General features: G+C 46.1%; 1 protein-coding gene and 1 long non-coding RNA gene across 4 annotated transcripts in view; one reads left to right on the top strand and one right to left on the bottom strand.

Moving 5' to 3' along the window:
• FBXO27 (F-box protein 27) overlaps window positions 1–26880 on the top strand; it is a 35303-nt gene extending 8423 nt beyond the window's left edge. The window contains exon 5 of one of the 3 annotated variants that reach the window (XM_047709709.1): window positions 26673–26880. In XM_047709709.1, coding sequence (XP_047565665.1) covers window positions 26673–26699 — 27 coding nt within the window. In that variant the 3' untranslated portion in view covers window positions 26700–26880. Of the gene's footprint in view, window positions 1–3620; window positions 4195–26672 lie in introns of those variants that run through there. The other 2 variants (XM_047709710.1, XM_047709711.1) reach the window with 2 other exon arrangements.
• On the bottom strand, window positions 13757–16473 carry LOC125088506 (uncharacterized). Its single transcript, XR_007123729.1, has 3 exons — window positions 16298–16473; window positions 14730–14887; window positions 13757–14001 (listed from the first exon to the last, which is right to left on the bottom strand). It is a non-coding gene; the product is annotated as an uncharacterized LOC125088506 (long non-coding RNA).
• Window positions 26881–27460: the final 580 nt, after the last annotated feature.

Here is a 27460-nt window from a genome sequence, read left to right as displayed (position 1 = left end):
CCTGGGATCATGACCTGAGCTGAAGGCAGGTGCTTAACTGAGTGAGCCACCCAGGTGCCCCATCATTTGTGGCTTTCTAGGTGGGAGCCAGGATCAGGCTGTCCTCACGCCAGTCCAGGGTCATGGCTAACTCACAGCTGGTGGGTCAGTGAGATGTTCTAGGTCATCTTTTCTTTTCTTTTTTTAAAGATTTTTAAAGTAATCTTTACTCCCTGTGTGGGGCTTGAACTCACAACCCTGAGACCAAGAGTCGCACGCTCTACCGATGGAACCAGCCGAATGCCCCTGAAATGTACCATTGCCTTTGCTGTATTCCAGGATGAACTGCTCATTGGAGGGGTCAGGCCTTTGGCCTCTTTCTTGCAGTAGAAGGGAAACACAGGCAGTAAAGCAGCCAGACACACCCAGAGGTGGCATGTTTTGCCCAGGTTCTTAAAAAAGGAGTTGTGACAGGTTGAAACAGAAGAGTCATGACCAGATGGAGTATGCGGGGCTCTCGTGGGTACTGGTTTGGACAGTTCAGCTCTAGATGGCATTTTTGGGTCAACTGGGGGAATTTGGATATGAGGAATATGAGAAACATCTAGGAAGGGAAAGGTGCAGACCACTGCCTTTAAAAAAAATGCAGCCATGTAATTAAATTCTGGCATAGTTTTTAAAGGTTTTTTAAATTAATTTATTAGACAGAGATCACAAGTAGACAGAGAGGCAGGCAGAGAGAGAAGAGGAAGCAGACTCCCCACAGAGCAGAGAGCCCGATGCAGGGCTCGATCCCAGGACCCCGGGATCGACCTGAGCTGAAGGCAGAGGCTTCAACCCACTGAGCCACCCAGGCACCCCTCAATTTTGGCATATGTTATAGTGTGTGTGTGTGTGTGTGTGTGTGTGCGCGCGCGCGCGCGCACGCACGCCAAAGTTAATGATACCACTTTATACACAAATGTGTATATACGATTACTTATATCCTGGGTGACCTTCTGGATATGCGTGTGTATATAGATATGTATGTATTTATATTCAGAAGAAAAAGAATATTACCTGTAGGGGCACCTGGCTGGCTCAGTCCATAGAGCATGTGACTCTTGATGGGTCATGAGTTCAAGCCCCAGGTTGGGCGTGGAGCTTACGTAAAATAATTAAAAAAAAAAAAAAAGAATATTAGCTACAGTGTTACAGGGTTAGTGCAATGATCTCTGGTTGTGGTGATTTTGTATTTATTTTGCTTATCTCATTTTCTGCTGTGTATTGGTGTATAGAAGAGATAGAAGACAAATACATAGTATCCTCCAATGCAATTTCCCTCCTCTTCCAGAAAGAACCACATTTCAAAGGCATCTTTGGTGACAGGTTTTCGCTTGTTTTATTTGGTTATGGAGAATTCGAAATACATAGAGAAGCAGAGAGACGAGTGTTCTAACCATGTTTCTATTCTCCAGCACCAGTCTTATCAACTTATGGCCCATCCTAAGCCCATATCCCCATTGATTCTCCCCTCTCCCATACTGTTTTTTTTAATATGTTTTTCTTTTGAAACAGTCTCAAACGTAGCAGAGACTGTGTGGGTATGGCACAAAGCTCTTCCCCCCCTGAAACATGTAGTACGTTTCCAGCATCACTGCAAAATTCTTTCATGGGTATTTTCTACATCTGAGGACATTTTCCTGCATAACTACAATATAACCATCCAAATCACGATGGTCACGTCAATTCAGTAACTGCCCCCAAAGGGCTAAGCTAGGTGGCCCTGCTTACAAAGGCCTCTTGAAAAGGCCCTGGGTTGGCTCAGTCGACTAAGCATCTGACTCTTGATTTCGGCTCAGGTCATGACCTCAGGGTCATGAGATTGAGCACCACGCTATGTGTGGAGCCTGCTGAAGAGTCTCTCTCTCCCCCCACCCCTTCCCACCTCTCTCTCAGAAAGAAAGGAAAAGAAAAAAGGAAGGGAGGAAGGAAGGAAGGGAGAAAGGAAAGGGAAGGGAATGAGGGAGGGAGGAAACAAGGAAGGGAAGGAGGGAGGGAAGAAGGAGAGAGAGAAAGAAAGGCCTGTTTGTTGGGGCACCTGAGTGGTTCAGCTGGTTAAGCGTCTGCCATCGGCTTAGGTCATGATCCCAGGGTCTGGGATTGAGCCCCGTGTCATGCTCCCTGTTCAGCATGGAATCTGCTTCTCCCTCTCCCTCTGCCTGCCACTCCCCCTGCCTGTGCTCTCTCTTTCCCTCTAACAAGTAAATTTTAAAAATCTACAAAAAAGGCCTGTTTAGGGGTGGCTCAGTCATTAAGTGTCTGCCTTTACCTTGGGTCATGATCCCAGGGTCCTGGGATCGAGCCCCATGTCGGGCTCCCTGCTCAGTGGGAAGTCTGCTTCTCCCTCTCCTACTCCCCTGCCTTGTGTTCCCTCTCTCACTGTCTTTCTCTGTCTGTCAAATAAATAAATAAAATCTTTAAAAAAAAAAAAAAAAAGCCTATTTGCAAGGTTGGCCCTTAGATGGCATCTGGGAACTCGAATTTTGGAAGTGTTCCCACCATTTCCTAACTGATATGTGGCTCTTAGACTATTTGTGTGAACAGTATGGTTTGTGCTGAACACTTGCTGTCTTCTGGGGGTCTGGAGTTTGGGTACTAGCCAGGCAGAAAGAAGGTGTCTCTAGGACTAACTGCCTGAGTCTCTGATGAGCTTCCCTGGGCATCACACACCTGTGGCTCCACTTTTGTTGCTGGGTCAAGAGTGCACTTGGCAGGACCCCTCCGAGGGCGGGGGAGGAACCAAGGAACCTGCACAGAACCCTCCAGTGTCTGTATCTTTGTCCCTTATGACCCAGTTGTGCGTACAACCGCACCCCTGTAGAAAATCTCAGGGGCGAGTAGAACTACGTACTGAGTTTCATGAGTCCTTCCAGCAAATATCTGAGCATGAGGTACTCCTAGGATTATACACACACAAACCCACACAGAGGTGGCAGTGGTGGGACTTCTAGAAGGATCCTGACTTAAATATGGCCACAACATGATTTAGGGTAAAGGGAGAACGGTGAGGGATGACGAGACCCTGGTGCCTGGTGGCCACGGAGTTCCGTTACCCATGGTCTGAAACAGCCCAGGTGCTGTCTTTTGCAAGAGGGAAAAGTTAGCTAGGGAATTAAAACAATAGGTCCAACCCTTGGGGACCTGGCTGACTTGGGCAGGTGCCGGCTATAGTGAGGAAAACCCTTAAGCCTGGTGATGCCTTTGGTGTTTTCCACTTTCCTCCAGGCAGGAGAGGGAAAGGCGCAAACATTCCCTCAAAAGTTAGGGGTCAAAGACAATAAACCTGAGTTTGTAGTGGAGTTTCTCCTCCCACCTTACTCCAGAAAGGGGCCGCATCCCCCAAAGATGGGCTTTAGTTAAACTGAAAAGTTTAAAGGTTTGCCTTGCTCTCCCCTCCAAGGGAGAAGACAGCTGGTTAAATCCATTTCCGGAGGGGATCAAAGCTTTAGATAAACCTGAGTGCAAAAGATGGGAGTGGGGGGAAACATCTCTTCAGCAAGGAGGCCACAGAACCCCCACCTAGTCTAGCTGGGATCTCTGAGCAGCCAGCATGTTAACCCTGTAGATGCCGAATTTACCTTTTTTTTTTTCCTTTTAAGTAGGCTATCCAACATGGGACTTGAACTCACCACCCCGAGATCGAGAGTCATGTGCTATACCGACTGAGCCAGCCCGGTGCCCCTGTGCTGAATTTACTTCTAGGGATCTGAGTAAACTTGTAATGAAAGGGGCAGGGGGGAAAAAAAGGGAGAAATTCATAATACAACATTATCCAGCAATTAAATCTCAAAGAAAAGGGAAGTTTGAAAAATGGCTTTGTATTTGATGGCCATTTCATCAAGAAGTAGGATTAAAAAAACCAGTGATCAATGTATATGTATACATGTAATACACACACACACACACACACACACACGTATATGTGTGTGTGTGTGTGTGTGTGTTTGTTTGTTTTCTGTATATTACCACATGTTGAGAGCTTAAAAGACCTTTTTGGGGCACCTGGGTGGCTCAATCAGTTAAGCATCTGGCTTAGGCTTAGGTCATGATACCAGGGACTTACCATGGAGTCCTGTGCATTGGGGAGTCTGCTTTTCCCTCTACCCTTACCCCCCACTCGTGATAACTCTCTTTCTCTCTCAAAGAAATAAATAAAAATCTTTTAAAAATCTTTTAAAAAATCTTTAAAACAAAAACAAAAACCTTTTGGCCAGAGAGGCACTGTGCCTTTTTTAGGTTGTTTTCTTTCACTTAGTAATACGCAGTTTTGGAGGGTACCTGGGTGGCTCAGTGGGTTGGGCCTCTGCCTTCAGCTCAGGTCATGATCTCCAGGTCCTGGGATAGAGCCCTGCATCGGATTCTCTGCTCAGCAGGGAGTCTGCTTCCCCCTTTCCCTCTCTGCCTGCCTCTCTGCCTACTTGTGATCTCTCACTCTGTCAAACAAATAAGTAAAATCTTTAAAAAAAAATGTGCTTTTGGTTCACCCATGTCTTTTCTTGGCCTGATAGCTCATTTCTTTTTAGCCCTCCATAATATTTCATTGTCTGGATGGACCACAGTTTACTTAACCATTCACCTCCTGAAGGACCCCTTGATTGCTTCCAAGTTTAAGGAGTTATGAGTAAGGCTACTATAAACATCCGTGTGCAAGTTTTTGTGTGTGGACAGAAGTTTTCAACTCTTTGGGGTAAATGCCAAGAGGCTTGATGACAGGATCATAGGGTAAGAGCATGTTTAATTTTGTCAGAGACTACCTTCCAACGTGGCTGGACCCCGATGTGCATTCCCACCAGCAACGAATGGGAGTTCCTGTTCCTCCACACCCTTGTCAGCATGTGGTGTTGTCAGTGTTCTGGATTTGGGCTGTTCTTTTTTTTTTTTTTTTTTTAAGATTTTATTCATTTATTTGACAGAGATCACAAGTAGGCAGAGAGGCAGGCAGAGAGAGAGAGAGAAGATGAAGCAGGCTCCCCACTGAGCAGAGAGCCCGATGCGGGGCTCGATCCCAGGACCCTGAGATCATGACCTGAGCCAAAGGCAGAGGCCTCAACCTACTGAGCCACCCAGGTGCCCCTGGATTTGGGCTGTTCTAATAGGTGTGTAGTTGGAAGCCCTTTTTGCTCATGGGTCCTGTCCCCATGCTTTAATCAAACTACCTTTTCTGCACCAATAATAATAGTAGGTGTGAATTAGTACCTCATTGTTGCTTGAGTTTGCATTTCCCCAATGACATACGAAGTCAAGCATCTTAGATACTTATCTGCCATTTGTCTATCTTCTCTTGTTCATTTTCGAATCAGATTGTTCATTTTCTCATGGAGACTGAAGAATTCTGTATATATTTTGGATGGCAGTTGTTGATCAGAAACGTCTTTCACAAATATTTTTTTCCCAGTCCATGGCTTGGCTTCTCACTCTCCTGAAGGAGTATGTACCTTCCCTTCGAGCAGGGCCATCTAAGCTCTAAGACTGATAAGGAAAAAAGGACTTAGGAAAGCATTTCTCATCCTCTGGACTTGGAACCAGATCTTCCGGTTCTCCCACAGAGCTTTGCTGCTGCCGAAGAGAAGCCTCTGGCTTTTCTGGATTTGGGGCATTTGCAGCTCCGAATTGCCCAGACCTGACTCTAAGCCAAAACCTGATATGGTCCATGGAGGAATGTTTCGTTCTCAGCACGAACTGTGCTTAGTGAACAAAGCTTCACTCTGGGACATTGGCAGGTGTAAAACAGCCCTCTGTGGGACCCTAAACTGCATCAAGCTACTGCTCAGGTCTCTATTTCTGATGTAGATCCTAACATCTAATGCAGTTCTATCTTGTGACTGCTGCTGAGCGCTGCAAGCTGGGGGAGGGCTCATCACAGGGACTGTGACCCCCTTTGGGCTCTCCTAACACGTTGGACTCTGGATCACTCTGGGGGGATGTCGCACAGCTGTTGCATTGTATTCTGTTTTCCCAATTAGTGGCAGTCTGCAACAAGGACTCATAGTCTGACTCTACTTCTGTGGTCTTTCCCCTGATACCTGCACCTCGGGAAGGCTGCTTGATGACTAAATGCCACCGGTTCTTAGAACAGGGGTGATCTACTCCAGGCTGCTTACTGGATAAATGATCAGGACAAAAGGGGTAGGGGTTATATTAAATGATTCTGAAAATTGTTGAATATTCAGGTTTTCATCCTGACCAATTCCTGGATATGGTGTGTCTTTCTCTCTGTCACTCTCTTTTTTAAGATTTTATTTATTAATTTGACAGAGTGCAAGCAAAGAGAGCTGCAGGAAGAAGGAGGCAGAGGGAGAGAGAAAAGCAGACCCCTTGCTGAGCAGGGAGCCTGATGCGGGGCTCGATCCCAGGACCCTGAGATCATGACCTGAGCCGAAGGCAGACGCTTAACCAGCTGAGCGCCCCATGGTGTGTCTTTCTCATTAACTTCTATAAAAATATTTTTCTCTTGAAAAAAAGCATAGGAAACACTAGAGAATCCCTTACTGCAGTGATAAAAGAACTAAAATCTTGTCAGGTCCAAATTAAAAATGCTACAACCGAGATGCAAACCCAGACAGATGCCATAAAAACCTTTTTCTGTGAAAATGCTTTTGTCCCTTATTGCATCTAACCCTTCTGGATGAAAAGTTTGAATGAGAATTTAAAAATAGTCACTTTTTGGCTTTTTGGCTAAGATCAAGTGTGGAGAATTTTAAAATAATTCGGAATTTGAAAGCACACACACACACACGCTTATACACACAAACTATAGACCTAATGACTTAATAACTGAATTCAGGAAAGTTACAGGGTACAAGATCAATATAGAAATTCCACTTGAAATTTTTTTTTTTTTGCCACAGATGGCTTTTATTCTTTTTTTAAAAGATGTTATTATTTGTCAGAAAGAGAGAGAGTGAGCAAGTGCACAAGCAGGCAGAGTGGCAGGCAGAGGCAGAGAGAGAAGCAGGCTCCCCACTGAGCAAGGAGCCCGATGCGGGACTCGGTCCCAGGACCCTGGGATCATGACCTGAGCTGAAGGCAGCAGCTTAACTGACTGAGTCACCCAGGCGTCCCCTCACTTGAATTTTTATACGTTACCAATGATCATCTGAAAATGAAATTAAGAAAATAATTCTATTTACCATAGCATCAAAATGAATAAAATACATAGGAATAAATTTAACCAAGGAAATGAAAGACTTGTACACTGAAAACTACCAAACATTCCAGACAGAAATTAAAGAAGACATAAATAAATGGAAAGATACCCCAGGTTCACTGATTGGAAGACAATATTGTCAAGATTACAATACTCTCCAAATTGATCTACAGATTCAATATAATCCCTATCAAAATTCCAGCCTTTTTTGCAGAAATGGACAAGGTTATCCTAGAATTCATATGGAATTGCAAGGGGCCCCAATTGCAAAAGTAATCTTTAAAAAGAATAAAATTATGGATTCACACTTTCAAGTTTCAAGACTTAGTACAAAGCTACAGTAATCAAAACAGGGTGATACTGGCATAAGGATAGACATATAGATCAATGGAATAAAATTGAGAGTCCAAAAAAACCTCATCTTCAGTCAGTTGATTTCCTACAAGGGTATCAGTACCATCCAATGGGAAGAGAATTGCTTTTTCAGCAAATGGTGTGGGACAACTGGATGACTGTGTAAAAGAATGAAATCAAATCCTTACCTCATACCATATACAAAAATCAACTCGCAGTGGATCAAGGACTTAAATCTAAGAGCCAAAACTATAAAGTTCTTAGAAGAAAATATAGGAGAGAATCTTTTTCACCTTGGATTTGGCGATTGATTCTTAGATATGGCACCAAAAACACAAGCCACAGAAGGGAAAAGCTAGATAAATTGGACTTCCTCCAAGTTAAAAACTGATGTGCATCCAAGGACACCATCAAGGGTGCCTGGGTGGCTCAGTGGGTTAAAGCCGCTGCCTTCGGCTAAGGTCATGATCCCAGGGTCCTGGGATCAAGTCCCGAATCGGGCCCTCTGCTCAGCAGGGAGCCTGCTTCTCCGTCTCTCTCTGCCTGCCTCTCTGTCTCTCTCTGCCTGCCTCTCTGCCTACTTGTGATCTCTATCTGTCAAATAAATAAATAAAATCTTGGGATGCCTGGGTGGCTCAGTGGGTTAAGCCGCTGCCTTCGGCTCAGGTCATGATCCCAGAGTCCTGGGATCGAGTCCCACGTCGGGCTCCTTGCTCGGCGGGGAGCCTGCCTCTCTCTCCGCCTCTGCCTGCCTCTCTGCCTGCTTGTGTGCTTTCTCTCTCTCTCTTTCTGACAAATAAATAAATAAAATCTTTTTAAAAAATAAATAAATAAATAAATAAATAAATAAAATCTTTTAAAAAAAAAAGACACCATCAAGAACATGAAAAGACAACCTACAGAATGGAAAAGAATATTTGCAAATCATTATCTGATAAAAGCCTAGTATCTAGAATATAGAAAGAACTCTCACACTCAACCAGGAAAAAATAGCCCAGTTTTTAAATGGGCAAAGGATACGAATAGATACTCCTTTCTGCAAAGAAGATATACAAGTGGTTGATAAATATACAGAAATATGTTCAACATCATTAGTCATTAGGGAAATGCAAATCAAAACCACAATGAGACACCAATTTACACCCACTAAGATGACTATGAGCAAAAGCATGGAAAATAACAAATGTTGGTGGTGATGTGAAAAATTGGAACTTCAGGCACTGTGGGTCTGTGGGCATGTGAAATGGTGCAACTGCTTTGGAAAGAGTTCTTCCAAAAGTTAAACATAGAATTACCGTATGACCTGGCGATTTCATTCTTACACGTATACCTAGGAGCCTTGAAAATGTGTTTACCCAAAAACTTGCACGTGAATGTTCAGAGCAGCCTTATTTATAATAGCTAAGAAGTGGAAGCAACCCAAATGTGTATCAAATGATGAACAGATAAACCAAATGAAATAGATCCATAAAATGGAATATAATTCAGCCAGAAAAAGGATTGGAGGTGGGGAGGAATGAGATACAGAGCCACTCTATAACATGAACCCACCTTGAAAACCTTATGCTCAATGAAAGAAAGCAACAAATGATATGATTCCATTTCCATAAAATGCCCAGAATAGTAAAATCCATAGGGAGAGAAAATAGACTAGTGGTTGCCAGGGGATGGGGGGGCGGTGGCAGAGAGAGTGCTTATTGGTAGTTTCTTTATGGAGGGATGAAATGTTCTGGAACAATATGGTGAAGCTGCTTATACAATGCTGTGAGTGTACCCAAAACCACTGAACTGTACATTTTTAAAGATTTTATCTATTTGAAAGAGAGAGAGGCTGAGAGAGAGAGGGAGAGAGCAGGAGCAGGGCAGAGGGAGAGGGACAAGCAGACTCCTGGCTAAGCAGGGAGCCTGGTACAGGACTCCATCCCAGGACCCCAGTATCACCACCTGAGCCAAAGGCAGTCACATAACCCACTGAGCCACCCAGGCGCCACTGAATTGAACATTTTTAAAGATTTTTTATTTTATTTATTTGACAGACAGAGATCACAAGTAGGCAGAAAGGCAGGCAGAGAGAGAGGGGAAAGCAGGCTCCCCGCCAAGCAGAGAGCCCGATGTGGGGCTCAATCCCAGGACCCTGAGATCATGACCTGAGCGTAAGGCAGAGGCTTTAACCCACTGAGCCACCCAGGCGCCCTAGAATTGAACATTTTTAAATGGCTAACATAGAGTACAAAGTATTACATGAATTTTACCTCCATTAAAAAAAAAGTTTGGGGGAAAAAATGTAAAGTGATGATAACCGAATGAGCCACACTGATGTTGTAACAAAAAAGGAAAAACACAAGCTTGGCCCCTGAGGAGGTACCAGAGTTGGTGGAGAGACATAGGTGGTCTGCATTTTTCAGAACTGCTCCCAGAATCGGAAGCGTTGCTGGCCTCCCCAGCTGAAAACACCAGAGGGATGCCCACTGGTTTATGTTCCTTTCCTTCTGGAATTTTGTTTCATGCTAGGAATTAGGTACATGCTACATTCAGCACAAGACACATTGTTAGGGAACATTGGGGACACCTTCAGATGCCAAATTCCTAGATGCCAGTCAAGGGTCAACCTTGCAAGAGACCCTTCTAAAGACAGAAGCCTTGGGGTGCCTGGGTGGCTCAGTGGGTTAGGCGTTTGACTCTTGGTTTCAGCTTGCATCATGATCTCAGGGTCCCGATCTCTGAGATCGAGCTCCACATCAGACTCCACCCTCAGCACGGAGTCTGCTTGAGATCCTTTCCCCTCCCTCTCCCTCCGCCTCTGCCCCTCCCCCTGCTTATGCTTGCACTCCCTTGCTCTCTCAGTCGCTCTCTCAAAGAAATAAAAAATATTTATTAAATCTTTAAAATTAAACAAATAAATAAAATAAAGACTGAAGCCCCTGACCTGCTATGGTCTTTTCTTCAGAGTTCCCCATTCAGTTCTTTGTAGCCAAGCCCCCGAACCTCTTTGAGTTACCCTTCTAAAATACACGGGACCTCCTTTTTTATCTCTCTGACTCCACAGTCCAACCCTCTCTCCCCCACTGAAAGGCTGCAACCTCAAAGCCATCGGTATCAGTAATCTGGGTGTGAGGCCAGCATCTTCCATATGAAGTTTGCAGCAGGATAGCCTTCCGCTGTCTCCTGGAGACATTGTACCAAAGCTTAAGAGAACAGATCTGAATGGCAGGAGTACAGGGTGTTCTGCAAAAAAGCAGAAAGGGGCAGACTTCACACTAACGCTGAGCTATAGGCTCAGGTGAACAGTCACCTGCTAACCTCATTATCAAACAAGAGAACTCTACAATTTTTTTTTCCTCCTGATATAATAAAAGTCACCGGCTTCTCATTCCGCTGTAGCTGGTCTCTGCCACTGGCAGCACCTCTTAGACTTTTATTTTTCACAACAGCACCCCACTTCTGGTATCAATTTCTAGATTAAGTCAGATGCAGACCAGCCTGCTGTAACAGCCTCTAAAACACAGCACCCCGAGTGAATGGAAGCTCATCCCCCATCTAATATTTTATAGGCTGGTGGGCAGTCCAGGAAAAGGAGATGGCTCTGATCCTTGATCTGTCCATTCTACCACCTTGAGCATATGCCCTATTTCCTAGGGGCACCTGGGTGGCTCAGTCAGTTAAGCAGAGGATTCTTGTTTTCGACTCAGGTCATAATCTCAGGGTGGTGAGATCAAGCCCTGCATGGGGCTTCACACTCAACGGGGCGTCTACCCAAGAGTCTCTCTCTTCCTCTCCTTTTGCCCTCCCCAACCCCTCCCTCTCTCTCTCTAAAAAAAGATAAATAAATAAATCTTGGAACTGCTACTTTCCATCCATTGGGGAGGTAGAAGAGGGGAAGTATAGGAGATTGGCTTTGCTTTTAAGGAGGTGAATTAGAAATTGCACATGGTATGTCTCTTTACATCCCATTGGCCTGAACTTAATCACGTGGTCACATCTAGATGCAGAGGAGGCTGGAAAATGTAGTCTGTGGCTGAGTGGCCAACTCAGACTCGAGGGTTTTTATTTCTAAAAGGGAAAATGGATTTTGAGAGACATGATGAATTTAGCAGTCTCTCTCATGGACAGTGTGGGATTAACTACTCGATGTCCTCCAGTGTCCCTTCCCTCCATTTCTCTGGTTACAAGTTTTCCTGGTATAAAAACCACATTTCCCAACTTCCCTTGTAGCCAAGTGTGGCCGTGTGACAAAGTTCCAGCTAATGCAATGTAAGGGAAAGTGATGTGTGCAACTTCTGACATGTGACTTTAAGGTAGGGGAAGCATGCCCTTTCCATCTCCTCTTCAACATTCCTGCTTCTGGGAAGGTAGATGTGACAGCTGGAGCTACAGGGGGCCATGAGGACGAGAGCCACATCCTAAGGTTGGTAGAATGAGAAGCCAGGAGCAGCCTAGACCTTAGATAATGGTGGAGCCACTATGCCCAACTGAACAGCCCACAACAGAATTTTACCCAAGAGAGAAATAAACTTGTATCTCATTTAAATTACCATGAGTTTGAGTATCTATAACAGCCAGCCAAAATTTCACAAATCTTCACAGCCTAATTTTCATAGAGTGCCATAATTCCTGGACCTTTTGCAACTTACGTTTTTTTTTTTCACTCAGCATTACATTTTGTACACATATCCCTATTGGTTTAAGTATATTTGATTTTTTTTTCTTTTTGCACAGTTCCTTCAGAAGTCATTCCCCTGAAACTTTTTATTTTATTGTGGCAAAATAAACAACATAAAATTTCCATTTTAACTCTTTTTTTTTTTTTCTTAGTAATCTGTACACCCAACATGGGCTCAAACTTAACAACCCTGAGATCAAGAGTCGCACGCTCTACGAATGAGTAGCCCTTTAACCATTTTTGAGTGTACACTTCGGTGGCGTTAAGTACATTCACAATGTTGGAGAAGTACCGCTATCCTTTCCAGCACTTTTTCATCATCCCAAACATTTACATTTAAGTAAGTAATTAATTAATTTAATGTACCCATTAAACAATAGCTTCCCCTACCTCCTCCCCAACAGCCTCTCTACCTTCTCTCTCTATAAATTTGCCTATTCTGGGCTCCTCATATAAGTAGAATCTGGCAATAGCTATCTTTTTGTGTCTGGTCTAAATCATTCACCTTAACTACTGTATGACTTAGTATCTGTCTCCTTGTTTAGGTCACCTCGTCATCCTTTAATTAGGTCTCATCATTTATTCCAAAATGAGCTCAGACATATTTTCCTGGCATTTGATGCATCTTACTTTTTTGTGTATAAGAGAATGGAATCTTTACTTATGAATTATACTTTCTAATTGGTCGTTGCCTTTATTATCAGAGTGCTTTTTTTTTTTTTTTTGCAGGTTGGTCTTACATCTAGCTGACTTGCTAAAATTTCCTCTTGGATCTTTGCAGGGAATTTTTCTAATTAACTTTGGTATTTATTACAGGCAGTGTCCTTATATCAGGTTGATGATTCTCCTTTCTCTCTAGTTGGGTCACAAAAGTTTTATTTTAAATGAGAGTTGAATTTTATCCAATGTTTCTCCTCCTGTAATTTGTTAATATGGTGTATTACATTAATAGATTTTCTTTTTTAAAAGATTTTTATTTAGTTATGACTACATTAATAGATTTTCTTTTAAATTTTTATTGTGGAGGGGCACCTGGGTGGCTCAGTGGGTTAAGCATCTGCCTTTGACTCAGGTTACAATCCCAGGGTCCTGGAATCGAGCCCCGCATCGGGCTCTCTGCTCAGTGGGTAGCCTGCTTCCTCCCCCGTCTCTCTCTCTGCCTGCCTCTCTTCCTACTTGTGATCTCTCTCTGTCAAATAAATAAATAAAAATAAAAAAATTTTAAAAAGCTTATTCTTTAAAAAAAAATTTTTTTTTTTTATTGTGGAGCAGAGCCTGTCTGGCTCAGTCAGTAGAGCATGTGATTCTTGATCTTGGGGTTTTAAGTTCAAGCCCCATGCTGGGTGTAGAGATTACATTTAAAAAAAAAGAAGCCCTTTAAAATTTTTTATCGTGGAGGGGAGCCTGGGTGGCTCAGTCAGTTAAGTGTCTGCCTTCAGCTCAGGTCGTGATTCCAGGGTCCTGGGATCGAGTCCCACATCGGACTCCTTGCTCGGCAGGGAGTCTGCCTCTCCCTCTGCCTGCTGTTACCCCTGCTTGTGCTCTCTCTCTCTGACAAATAAATAAATAAAATCTTTTTTTAAAAAAAGTTTATTGTGGAATTGCCCGCACCTGTTGATATTAGGTAGAAAAGTGGAGCGGACCCTCTAATATACAGCTCAGATCTCCTCTTCAGGGTGGAGGCATTCTTTCCACGGCTGCTAGTGGCTCATGGCACATGGCTTCCAGCTGAGTCTCTGTCTGGGCAAGACCATCAGCGGTAAAGAACCATCTTGCTCAAGCTCATGCTTCTTTCCGAGGGGCAGCCCACGTTCTGCGTCTGGGCAGTAAGAGGGACAAAAGCCTGGCTCCATGCCTCAGCAAGGAACAACCCAGAAGGGCCATTCCAGTTCCAGGTTCCCCATCAGATGGACTGAGACCCTTGTTGCAACCATATTAGCTTTTCCCAGCACCCACCCTGCCCCCTCTCTTCCTCACACACGTGTCCCAGAGCACTCCCCGCTAACCATCCTCTCTGGCTGCAGATCCCAGCTCGGAGTCTGTCTCCCGGGAAACCCTACCAGTCAATGACTGCATGTATGTATGTGTGTTTACTTCTAAACAAACATAAGGGGCATCTGGGTGGCTGAGTCCATTAAGCGTCTGCCTTGGGCTCAGGTCATGATCCCAGGGTCCTGGGTTCAAGTCCGAGTGGGGCTCCCTTCTTAGTGGGGCGTCTCCCTCTCGCTCTCCCTCTCCCACTGCCAAGCATCCTCCGATCCCTTCCTACTCTTCCTCAGGTCTGCCTTGTCTCCCCATCATCCATCCAACGGGCTCACGGGGTGCTCCTGAAGCCCCCTCCAGTGGCCAGCCAAAGTCAGTAATGACAGAGTGATGCCAGACTGTGGCATTAGTAAAGAATGCTGCTGTCGCCCGGGTCCTAACACAGCAGATCTGTTACTTGCCGGCCATTCCCCCTTCCTGGCTAACGGAACCCCTATCTTTCTGGTCGGGGCAGCAAGGAGCCAGCCATAGGAGGTGAAGTAGAGACCGCCAGCCACGGCTTACCTGTTCTCCTTTGCTGGATGCTTGGGCTCACATACTCCTGCGCAGGAAAAGTGGCCATGTGGTCAGGTCTGGGCAAGGGAGCTCTGCCGGGTGGCCTTGCCCTCCTCACTTCTTCCTGCCTCTGTGAGGTTACAGTACATGCAGCGGAGGCTGTCATCCTGGAGGATAAAAGCCAAATGCTGAAGATGATGGAGGGGAAAGAGAAAGAGCCAGGCTCCTCCACTATCAACCGCAGCAGCCACAGACCCCCACCCTGGAGCTGGATGGCGGGGATGGGGTGGGGAGGTGGGCACTCACTCACAGGCAGTCCCAGTGCAGATCCCGGATGGGAGGCCGCAGGACCCACATGTCATTTCCACCCTGCCGCAGATCCAGGCCCACTTCTGCAGGGGGATGGGTAAGAGGGGCCTACCCCCTGCAACCCCGCAGCCTACTCACTCCTGCCCTACGCTTGCACAGCGTTGCTGCCCAGCAGGGCCTGTCCCTGCCACTTTCCCGCCACTGGCTCAGCAGCCCTGCCCTTGACATCTTCTCTGAGGACATCATCATGCCTGCAGGGGTCCTCAGGATTTTTAAAAAATGGAAATACATTTTTTATGTATTTCCAGCGGCTGGGTGGCTCAGTTGGTTAAGTGACTGCCCTCAGCTCAGGTCATGATCCTGGAGTCCCGATCAAGTCCCCCCATCGGCTCCCTGATCAGCAAAGAGTCTGCTTCTCCCTCCGCCTGCCCCTCCCTGCCCGCCCTGTGCTTTCTCTCTCTCTCTCTGTCTCTCTCATTCTCTCTCTCTCAAATAAATAAAATCTTTTTTAAAAATGAAATAAAATAGGGGCGCCTGGGTGGCTCAGTGGGTTAAGCCTCTGCCTTCAGCTTAGGTCATGATCTCAGGGTCCTGGGATTGAGCCCCAAGTCAGGCTCTCTGCTCAGCAGGGAGCCTGCTTCCCTTCCTCTCTCTCTGCCTGCCTCTCTGCCCACCTGTGATCTCTGTCTGTCAAATAAATTAAAAAATGAAATACAATAAAAAATTGATTTGTCAGAGTACATCACATATAGGAAGGGTAAACATTGCTGCAAGAAATTTACTTATATGTATACTGATTGTTATGGAAAATGTGTTCTTTTTAAGATTTTATTTATTTATTTTTGAGAGAGAACAAGCTGAGGCAGAGGGAGAAGCCAGCACATTGTGGCACTCCATCCGAGGGATCTGGGATTATGACCTGAGCCGAAGGCAGACGCTTAACTGACTGAGCCCCCCGGGAGCCCCTGGAGAAGGTATTTCTTTCTGAGATTACGGCTACCACATTTAGGAAGACATTGCGCCCTCAAGTTCCTAGCAAGTGCCCGGAACAAACTGCTGCTGGGCCCTCACTCTCCCCCACCTCCCCACCTGCGCCTCAGGCCACCTTCAGGAAGAGGCCCCTTGTTCAACCAGCTGCTCTGTTCCAAGCCCTTTGCCTGGTCCTGGATTTCTCTCTCTCTCTCTCCCCTTCTCCCACACCACATCCACACCAACCCAACAGCAAATCCTGCTTCTTCCCCTCAAGACATACACAGAATCTGCCTTACCTCTGGGGCCACTGGGCTCGGGGTCAGGCAGGATCACCTCTCGCCTTGATTAGGACTCATCCAGCCAGCTCCTCCCCGCAGGACCCAGGCAAAGCACCCCCGCCCCTAGTAGGGGCTGCATACAGCAGGTGCTCATCTCTGCGCTATTCACTTCCTCCTCAGTCCCCTCTCGGTGAGGGTGGAAGGGGCAGGGCTGGGCTCTGAAGTCACATGGCCAGCCTCCTTCCACTGTCCTCCTCCAGCACCCCCCCCCCAGCCTGTTATCTGATCTCCCGCCATCTGGGCCCCTTGCTTCCCCTCCTCCTGGAGACAGGGCCTCTGGAGTTTTTGAGAAGTTGAACCCAGCAGCTCCACACCCTCCCAGCTCCCCAACCCCCACTCAATACACACACAAACACACACACACACACACACACACACACACACACACACACACACGGAGGCTGGTTGCACCCTCCCTACATTCCATGGACTCCGTTGTGAGAGCTGATTCATCCCAATCTCCAGATCCCTGATCTCCAGTCCCCAGGGGACCCTCCGGGACCTCCCTGTTCGTTTCTGGGGTCACGACCCTCTCTTTAGCCTTCTGCTCCCTGGCCGGGGCAGAGCCAGGCAAAGGGCTGATGAGTGATGCCTTCAACACACTGGCTGTCACTGAACTAGCCTCCAGGGGTTGCGGCCGGGCCAGACAGCAGGACTCAAGGCTTGTGGAGGGGGAAAGAATGCCACCCGGAGTTGGGCAGTAGACAGACCAGCTGACGCCAATCCAGCTGTGAGCAAGCCGGTAGCGGGCGCAGATTTCCTCTGATTTCACCGAGTGTGAAATTGCACACATATGAGGTCATGGTACAGCCTGACCTGGGATGGGGGCCCAAGGACCAAATCTTCACGGCCCATGAGCCCCTTTGTTATTGTAACTATTTAAAAAGGGTCCAGCATTCTGGAGTGTTCTTCTGGGGAATTTTTGTTAATTTTTTCTTTTTTTCCCCCCCTTAACTAGAAAGTTAGAGAGCTCTGTTCCAGTTCCAAACCTCTGGCCAAGAATTAACCTCACCTTGCCAGTAAAATTTTCCTTACTTACAATTGTGTTTTAATGCCCAGCTGTAAGCAAGGCTTATAATAAAAAAAAAGAAAGACACCTCACTGGCTCAGTAGAGTGAATGACTCTTGACCTCAAAGGTTGTGAGTTCAAGCCCTAGCTGGGTATGGAGGCCAGTTAAAAAAATATATAAAAGAAGAAAGTCAATTGAACCGACAGAATTAGTACTCCTGTGTTATATTTTTTTAAAGATTTTATTTTGGGGGCGCCTGGGTGGCTTAGTGGGTTAAGCCACTGCCTTCGGCTTGGGTCATGATCCTAGGGTTCTGGGATCGAACATCGCATCAGGCTGTCTGCTCAGCAGGGAGCCTGCTTCCCCCTCTCTGCCTGCTTCTCTGTCTACTTGTGGTCTCTGTCTGTCAAATAAATAGATAAAATCTTAAAAAAAAATTTTTTTATTTTGTTTATTTGAGACAGAGAGAGAGAGAGGAAGAGTGAGAAGCAGGTTTCCCGATGAGCAGGGAGCCCAATACGGGGCTTGGGACCCTGGGATTAGGATCTGAGCCAAAGGCAGACGCTTAACCAACTGAGCCCTCCTGTGTTATGTTTAAGAGTCATCTGGGATATTTGGCAGGGTGGGGGAGAATCATCTGGGGTATTTGGTATTTAAAGTATTTGTAATTGCTTAAGAGAATTTGGCATCAGCAAAAATATGACAGATTTATCCTGTAGATGTAAGTCTTCCAACGTAAAGTGCATAATTGAGTAATCCATTATTTTAGACTTGTAATTTTTCACTGGAACGTGCAAGAGAATTTTTCTAGGTGAGTCCTGGGATGTTTAAAAGATCTTGATACTCTTATAATGTATTATGAGAGTGAAGTACCTGGGAAGGTTTCACTTCTTAGGCACTTCTGTTGAGCTTCCAAAGAAAATCGAACAGTTTAAAATGTGAAAGCAAAACATTAAAGGGAAATTAATTAATAAAGATTCTAAATGGGATATGAAGCTGTTGAAACTGGGATGGGTTGACCATTCATCAAAGACCTCCCCCCAAAAGTGGTAAAATTGACCAGATTTATAAATAGAATAATATTTAGAAATAGAACTTTGAAACTTAAGGAAGACAATGTTTTTTATTGGTAGTTCTTTTGGTTTGGTTTCGTTTTTTAAGTAGGCTCCATGCCCAACATGGGGCTTGAACTCACGACCCTGAGATTGGTCGCATGTTCTACCAACTGAGCCAGCCAGGGTGGGTGGGTGTTGTTTGTTACACGGAAGTAGCTGATGAACACAATAGTGATAGACTCTTAGTAGATGTAAGACACCCCCAGAAAGAAAACCTACATTTCCCACACTCCCTTGCAGCCAGGCCTGGTCATGTGGAGTGTGGTAGTGGTGACAAGCTGGTCCAACAACCTAGACAAGACCAACACCCTGAAGGAACCAAGATCCCTGACTGATTTCATGGAGCAGAGCTATTTTATCAGCCTGGAAAGAAATAGGGAGAGCAAAATAAACTTCTGACTTGGATCTCTGTTAGAACAGCTGAATCTAGGGGAGCCTGGGTGGCTCAGTTGGTTAAGCATCTGCTTTTGGCTCAGGTCATGATCCTGGGGTCCTGAGATCGAGTCCTGCATGGGGCTCCCTGTTCAGTGGAAAGCCTGCTTCTCCCTCTCCCTCTGCTTTTTCCCTGCCCCACTCTGCTCTCTCTCTGTGAAATAAATAAAATCTTAAAAAAAAAAACACCCTAAATCTCAGCTTTTCCCAAACCCAAACCCGAAAAGATTATGTATAATCTTTTCATTGATACCCCATTTTTAAGAAAATTGGCCTCATTCTGATCCATAAAATGATAACCCAGATCTTATAGTTTGGTGTACTTAGCACGTGCTCTTGGTTCTGCTCCCCGACATATTATAATTGTTCATAAATAGATATTTGCTCATATATATGATGGGACACCCCACTGCTTAGCACACGTGCCATCAGTCAAGCATTCATGCCGCTCTTCTTTCTTTGCCTCGGGGGAAGTATTGTTTCTGCAGGCTGGATCCATACATTTCTTTTTTAAATTTTTAAAAAGATTTGATTGATTGATTGATTGGCAGAGAGAGAGAGAGCGCACAAGCACCGGGAGCAGCAGGCAGAGGGAGAGGGAGAAGCAGGCTTCCTTCCGAGCAGGGAGCCCCACGCAGGGCTCGATCCCAGGACCCCAGGATCATGACCTGATCCCAAGGCAAGAGAATTTGAAGAGTCATACATTTCTTTCCAAGTTCTCTTCTCACAGGCCGGCAGAACCTCTAGCAACCCACGGTTCTCCGTGCCTCCGCTAGCCAGCCTGATAAAAGCTCCTGGCTGCGTTTCTTTCTAAGCCTGACTCTTCAAAGGAGATCCAGGTTTCAGACCCTTGATATCTGGCAAACAGTGCTTTGGAGAAAGCTCTGCGCAGTGTTGCCCCCGGAAGTGTGCTTTGCGTCAGCGGGACGTGAACCCACGATGTTCAGAGAGACCCCGCCGCGTGCGGGGCCCCAAGCGGTAACCCCGAGGGCTCAGCTCCCTGATGCAGCGGGACCGCTCCTGCTGGGGTGGCCAACTTCACAAAGTGAGGGCAGGAGGAGCAAGCGGAGGGCCAACACTGCAACGAATCCATTTACAAGATTCAGTGCACGCAAAGCCTGGGGAAAACTTCTGCCCTGGGAAGGGGGGGCCGCTGAGGGTAATCGTGGTTTTTATGCTTGTAGACAGGTCAGCCTGGGATAGCGGCCGCAGGCTCCCACGTCAGCTCCCGGCTGCTCCCCTTCTGCAGTTGTACAGTCTTGGCCTGTACATTCGGGATAACGGTGGAACCTTCCAAAACCTCAGAGGGTTGCTGGGAGCCTTACATGGGACAACATACCTAGGGCTCCTAGCCCAGCACCTGGCATTTAAGATTTCGGAGCCGGGATGTCTGGGTGGCTCTGGGGGTTAAGCATCTGCCTTTGACTCAGGTCATGATCTCGGGGTGGCAGGATGGAGCCCCCATAGGGCTCTCTGCTCAGCAGGAAGTCTGCCTCTCCTTCTCTGTCTGCCCCTCCCCATCCCCCGCTTGTGGGTTCTCTCTCTCTCTCTCAAATAAATAAATAAAATCTTTAAAAAGAAATAATAATGAGAATAAAAAGAGGAAACTAGTGTTGGCGTGGATGTGGAGAAATCAGAGCCCTCATACGTTGCTGGTGAAGACGTAAAATAGTGCAGCCGCTGTGGAAAACACTTTGGTCCCCAAGAAGTTAAACACAGAGTTACCATATGACCCAGCCATCTGCTTCTGGGAATCTACCCCCGAAGAACTGAAAACAGGGCTGAAGCAGGGACTTGCAAGTCAATGTCTGTAACAGCTTTATGCCTAGTAGCCAAAAGGTGGACAGAAATCAGACACCTATCAACGGATGAATGGGTTAACAAAATACAATGGAATATGACCATCCATAGGAAGCAACAAAGGACCAACAAAGGACGCTGCCGCATGGATGAACCTGGAAAACGTTACGCTAAGTGCAAGAAGCCAGACACAAGAGACCAACTATCACAGGACTCCACTTCCACGAAATATCTAGAAGAGAAAAATTCACAGAGATAAAGAAGTAGCTTCGAGGTTGCCAGGGGCTGTGGGGAGGAGGGAGTGGGGAATTATTGCTTGATGGGTGCAGAGTTATGGTTTGAAGTGATGGCAAATTGGGGAAAGAGCGAATAGTGATGGTTGCCAAGCATCATACACTCAGCTAATGCAAAGGGCTAAATTGGCAAATATTGTGCTATATATACATATATTTTTACCACAATAAAACCATTGGGGTTTTCTTAAGCTGCAACAATGAGAGGCTTTGGGTGTAACTGGATAGAAATAGGTGGTGCGGGCGCCTGGGTGGCTCAGTGGTTTGGGTCTCTGCCTTCGGCTCAGGTCATGGTCTCAGGATTCTGGGATCGAGTCCCGCATTGGGCTCTCTGCTTGGCAGAGAGCCTGCTTCCTCCTCTCTCTCTCTCTCTGCCTGCCTCTCTGTCTACTTGTGATCTCTCTCTGTCAAATAAATAAATAAAATCTTTAAAAAAAAAAAAAAGAAATAGGTGGTGCTCAGAACCACGAGCTCCCAAGACCACCTGCCAGCTTGCGCTACGGGGAGAAAGGTGCTCAGGATACAGGAGACTCTGAGGGGAAAGCCTGACCCGGGCCCCGACTCAAACCCATGTGTTTGTTCAGAGCTGAACCCGTGGCCTGACCCTGAGCAATGAGCGCGTCAGAGGAGGGCTGCTGGGGCGGGCGCTCCCCGGTCTCATCACTGATCTTGAATCATTGGCCATCCTGAGACCTGTTCCACCTATACCCCAGACCTCAGCAGCGCTACTCACCCTGACTCTTCGGGGTGGCTGAGTATGCTCCAACTCCCACAGGAAACAAGAATGCAAATTGGACTCGCCATAATAAAGAAACAAATTTCAACCCATGGTGTCAGCACAGTTGTGACACGTGTCAGTGCAAGTAATTAGTTTGATCATCATTATAAGGTCACACGATGGCTTTTTGTCTGCTTGTTGGGTTCTTTACAACATCATTTGCAGACACTGATGTTAGAATAGTGAAGAGTCCAGGGTGATTGAATTTGGCAGGAGTGTTTAAGCAGTTATGGAAATCTAGCTGAGAGGAAGAACTGTTGAACTATTTTTTTTTTTTTTTTTTTTTTTTTGGTCAAAGAAGAAAGAAAGATTGGGGCACCCGGGTGGCTCAGTCGGCTAAGTGTCTGCCTTTGGCTTAGGTCATGATCCCAGGGTTCTGGGATCAGGTCCTGCATCAGGTTCCTTGCTCAGTGGGGAGCCTGCTTCTCCCTCTCCCTCTGTGGCTCCCCCTGTTTGTGCCTCTCTCTCTCTCTCTCTCTGCCAAATAAATAAATAAAATCTTAAAAAAAAGAAAAAGAAAAAAAGAACAAAGATTAGTTAGTATTCCCATCTGTACACACGCCCCATGGATGGTAGGGAATCCAGAAAGAAGCATGGCAAGATGGCTGCTCTCATGCCTTACTGGTGAGTTATGGGGTAATTTTGCAGTAGCTAACACAATTTTATGCACATACCTTATTTTAAGTATCACTTTTTTTAATGAGCTAGAATTCATACAACAAAAAAAAAAATCATCATTTAAAAGTGTATGACTCGTGGTTTCTAGCCTACTGACAATGCTGTGTAGTTAGTTACCATCACTAATTCCAGAACATTCTATCACCTCATTCCCGGCGATCCCGGCAGCCCCTGGCAATCATTAAGCTACTTTCTGTTTCTATGAATTTGCCTATTCTGGTCATTCCATATAAAAAGAATCAGTACTACATAGGGTCTTTGTGTCTGGCTCTTTAGTTTGTCATATGCTTTCAAGGTTCATTCATGTTGGGGACACCTGGATGGCTCACTCCGTTGAGCATCTGCCTCCAGCTTGGGTCATGATCCCAGGGTTCCTGGGATTGAGTCCCACATTAGGCTCCCTGCTCAGCAGGGAACCTAGCTTTTCCCTCTGCCTGTCCCTCCCCCTGCTTGTGTTTTTTTCTCTCTTTCTCTCAAATAAATACATTAAATCTTAAGAGAAAAAAAAACTTTCGGGCACCTGGGTGGCTCAGTGGGTTAAGCCTCTGCCTTTGGCTCAGGTCATGATCTCAGGGTCCTGGGATTGAGGTCCGCATCGGGCTCTCTGCTCAGCAGGGAGCCTGCTTTCCCTCTCTGTCTCTGCCTGCCTCTCTGCCTACTTGTGACCTCTCTGTCTGTCAAGTAAATAAATAAAATCTTTAAAAAAACAACAACAAACTTTCATCTGTGTTGTAGTATGGATCACTACTGCCTCCTTTTTATGGCCAAATAAGCCATTCCGATAATTCCACTGTATTATTCATATTATTATTATTCATTAGTTTATGGACATTTCGTTTCCATCCTTGGGCTATTAGGGATGATCTCGTTATGAACATTTATGTGCGTGTTTTTGTGTAGACTTATGTCTGCGTTTCTCTTCAGTGTATACCTCGGAGTGGAATTTCGGGTCACATGGTAATTCTAATGCTCAACTTTTTGAGGAACTAGCAGACTGTTTTCCAAAGCAGCTGCCCCATTTTATGTTCCCTCCAGCATTAGTGTAGGAGGCTCTCGTTTTTTTCCACGACCTCAGCAACGCTGTTATTGTGCCTTTAAAAATTATAGCCCTGCACATACCTCTTGACCTGGTGGTTCCATTTCTAGAAATACATACTATGTGATGTAGTACATGTCGGTAATAAATACACTAGGGGTAGCTGGGTGGCTCAAACGGTTAAGCGTCAGACTCTCGGTTTCATCTCCTAAGTTGTGAGGTGGGGCCCTGTGTCTGGCTCCCCGCTCAGGGGGCGTCTGCTTGGATATTGTCTCTCTCGGCCCCTTCCCCTCCTCGCTCTTGCTCTCTCTCTCTCTCTAAAATAAATTAGTTTTTAAAAAAGGGCCTCCTTCCTTTAAAATTTTATTTTATTTTATTTTATTTTAGGTAAAGATTTCATTTATTTATTTGACAGAGAGAGATACAGCAAGAAAGGGAACACAAGCAAGGAGAGTGGGAGAGGGAGAAGCAGACTCCCCGCAGAGCAGGGAGCCCAACACGAGGCTCAATCCCAAGACCCTGGGACCATGACCTGAGCCGAAGGCAGATGCTTAACAACTAAGCCACCCAGGCGCCCCTAAAAAAAATTTTTTTTAAACAATAATTTTTTTTTAAATTTATTTAACAGAGAGAGATCACAAGTAGGCAGAGAGGCAGGCAGAGAGAGAGGAGAAAGCAGGCTCCCTGCCAAGCAGAGAGCCCGATGCAGGATTGAATCCCAGAACCCTGAGATCATGACCTGAACCAAAGGCAGATGCTTAATGACAGAGCCACCCAGGCACTCCTAAAAAAAAAATTTTTTAATGGTAAATACACTAGATGACACACATCGTATTTGGCAGCAATGTCTGTAATAGAAAATTCTGGAAATATCCTATATTTCTGTCAATAAGGGACAAGAGAAAAATATTGGGTACATCCATACAATGGAGATCTATATGGCTGTTAAACAAACAAACAAATCTATGTAACGATACGGAAAGAGCATGAAACTATACTAATTGATAAACGAAGAGTGCCGAGCAGGGAGAATGTGATTGTTTGTTGAGAGTGTGGGTATGTGAACAATCTCATATACGTACAGAAAAGCTCTGCAAGAACAGATCAGAATCCAGGGAAAACTGAGGGAAGCTGAGGGCACTGGTAGAAGAGAGATGAGCATTGGGAAACCTCTTTCATACCTTCCAAATTGTATACAACGCAAATATATGACCCTGGTTAAAATGAAAGCTTTAAAACACTGGAAACTAGGGGTATCCGGGTGGCTCAGTCGGTTAAGCATCTCCCTTCACCTCAGGTCATGATGTCGGGGTCCTGGGTTCGAGCCCCACATCGGGCTTCCTGCCCTTCCCCCACCCCGGCTCCTGTTCTTTCTCTCTCTCTCTCAAATAAATAAAATCTTTAAAAAACAAAACACTGGAAGCTAAACAGAACCTCCGTGTAGGCCTGATGTAACTGGGAGGCAGTCTGCCTTGTCCATTTCAACCCTCTTCCCTAAGGGAACTGACAGCACAGTGAGACAACTAAGGGACTTCCTTGGGTCCCTCAGGAATCAGTGGTGGCACCGGGAGATACTTCTGTACCCTTGTTTGTATAAAGTAAGTGACTAAAAACAGGAAATCAACCAACCATGGCCAAGGGCTCAGGAAGGAAGCTGTGTTCACTTCCCGTTGCTGCTGCAACAAATTCATAGCCTTCATGGCTTTTCTGAGCTTCTAGTGCCCACCTTTCCTCCTGGGCTTTATTCCCAGCCAGACAATCCAGGATAATCTCCCCAGCTCAAGGTCCTCAACTCGATCACATCTTCGCAATCCCTTTTGCCACTCAAGGGTGAGGGCATGGATATGTCTTCAGGGGGTCATTACCCAGCCAGTGCCGGGACCCTCACACCAGACAGTTTAACGCATTTCTGGTCGACAGATCAGGTGGAGGCTTGTGGACATGAACCAGAGTGAGGTCACTCATTGCATTCAGGAAAGACCTGCAGGGAAGAGGCAGCCAGCGCGACCAGGGTTCTAGGGTAGACAAGAGTGAGAAAAGACAGCCAAGGTGAGCTCAGATGATAATCTGTCTATGCCCTCTGGACCCTGGCCTCCCTTCCTTCCCCAGGGCCCAGGCCATCCAACATTCATGTGCAGGAAAATAAGAACCAGTTCCCTAAAGAGATCCAGCTCTCTGAGAGTCTGAGATGCTAACTAGGAGGCATGCTGGCTTCCAGAAAGAGCCAGTCCTACTCCGGTGCTTGCGGAGGACGGAAGGGGCAGCCCACAGCGGTGCTCCTGGCCTCTCATCGCCCCCCCCCCCCCAACCACATGTGAGGCCAGACTGAAGGCAAGCCCCACACCCAGACACAAAGCTGCCATTCATGCCCCAGCTCAGGGCAGAGCCCTGGAGGCAAACAGTCCAGCATTTATAGCAGGAAGCACAGCCCCATCGCCTACAGACACAGTCCCTCATCTGAGATTGGCAAGGAACAAGCAAGGATCACCAGACAGGACCCAGTCGAGGTGTGCACACCGTAATCATGTGGACTTTTTTGAAAAGTACTGACCAGTTCCCTGGTATAGATCCCCCATTTTCAATGTCTGAATTTTTGCTGGTTATTAAATGTAGGGGTAACTTCTCCCCCCCATAAGAATTCTGCATGGGTAATTTTGTGTATTTTCTAGAGTGTCACATCAAGAGACACTTGATGTCCTAGTGTCCCACTCTTGGGGATACCGTTTGATCCTTTGGTTAAGAGGGTGTCAGCCAGAAACTGCCCCCCACTAGGTAGGTACATTTTTCCCATTTGTAATGAATAAATCATCTGTTGGGTAATAATTCTGGACTGTTCTCCAGCATTTTACCAATGGTTTTAGCATCCTTTGATGATCCAATTATTTTACTGGGGACCCTCGATGGTTTTGTTTTGTTTTGTTTTTCTGATTTATCTACAATAAGCTGTATTATTTGTTGACATAAACTGTTTAGTGCTTCTAAACTTGCATAAACTATACAGGCTGCACCTGGCCCACAGAAGGTGTTTAATACTGCTATCGATTTAAAAAATCATCGCTACAATTTGTTATGCACAAACAAACCTGCTTCATGAATCAGGCCCCCAAACTCTTCAAGCAATCAGGCCTGACTAAACTGACATCAGGTCATTTATAACTTCTGTTCCACTAAGTGTATATTCCTCTCCGTAGACGCTGCGAAGCAGAAATATCACGTGATCGTGTTGTACCATCCTGACCTTGCTGGGACTCTCGCAGTACCCTGGATAGGTTATAATCATTCTATAGCCTTCTAGAATTTAAAAAAAAAAAAAAAAATCCGGACCCCAAACCATATAGCCCTAAGCCTTTCAAGTAAGGGACTGTATGTGGCTCTGTATTAAAAATACCAGCAATAATAAAATAATTTTACAACCCACAGTAGAAAATGCTTCCTAAGGAGTTGGTACAAGTGAGATGTCACCTTTCTTCGGGGCCGTAAGCGCAGGACCTCGCACCCTCCTCACGATGGCGCTGTGGTGCCTCGCTGAGGCTCCTAGCAGAGGACACCTGGCGAACCCATGCTCCAAGCCTTGCCAGTTGTGTGACCCCCCAAACACGAGACTTGCAACCCGTGCAAAGACCACGTAACTCTGGGCCTCAGTTTCTCGTGAGAGGCGTCCTTGGGGTCGCGCACAGAAAGCATTTAGCACAGCGCCTGCTAGAAGCGAGCGCCTGGAGTAACTGGGCCAGGCAACAAGGCCTGGTGTTCAGAAGTCTCGCTCTGGGACCACCCAGGTCAATCTCTTGATTGAGGTCCCTTGGGCGATCTAGGTCAATCGGAAGGAACTGGGGCGGCCCAAGAGGTCGTGAGAGAAATGGGTGGGGGGGAGGGCCCATTCTTACTGATGCTAAACTTAGGATTAATTGGTTTGTCTACTGTTTAAGGGAGCGGGCGGGTTTCCAAAGTAGGGACACACGGGTTGTCGCTGCCGCTGCCT

Source organism: Lutra lutra, chromosome 17 (assembly GCF_902655055.1).
Source record: "Lutra lutra chromosome 17, mLutLut1.2, whole genome shotgun sequence".
Taxonomy (NCBI): domain Eukaryota; kingdom Metazoa; phylum Chordata; class Mammalia; order Carnivora; family Mustelidae; genus Lutra; species Lutra lutra.
Note: the sequence above shows the minus strand (reverse complement) of the source record. Positions and strands in the feature narration are given on the sequence as shown.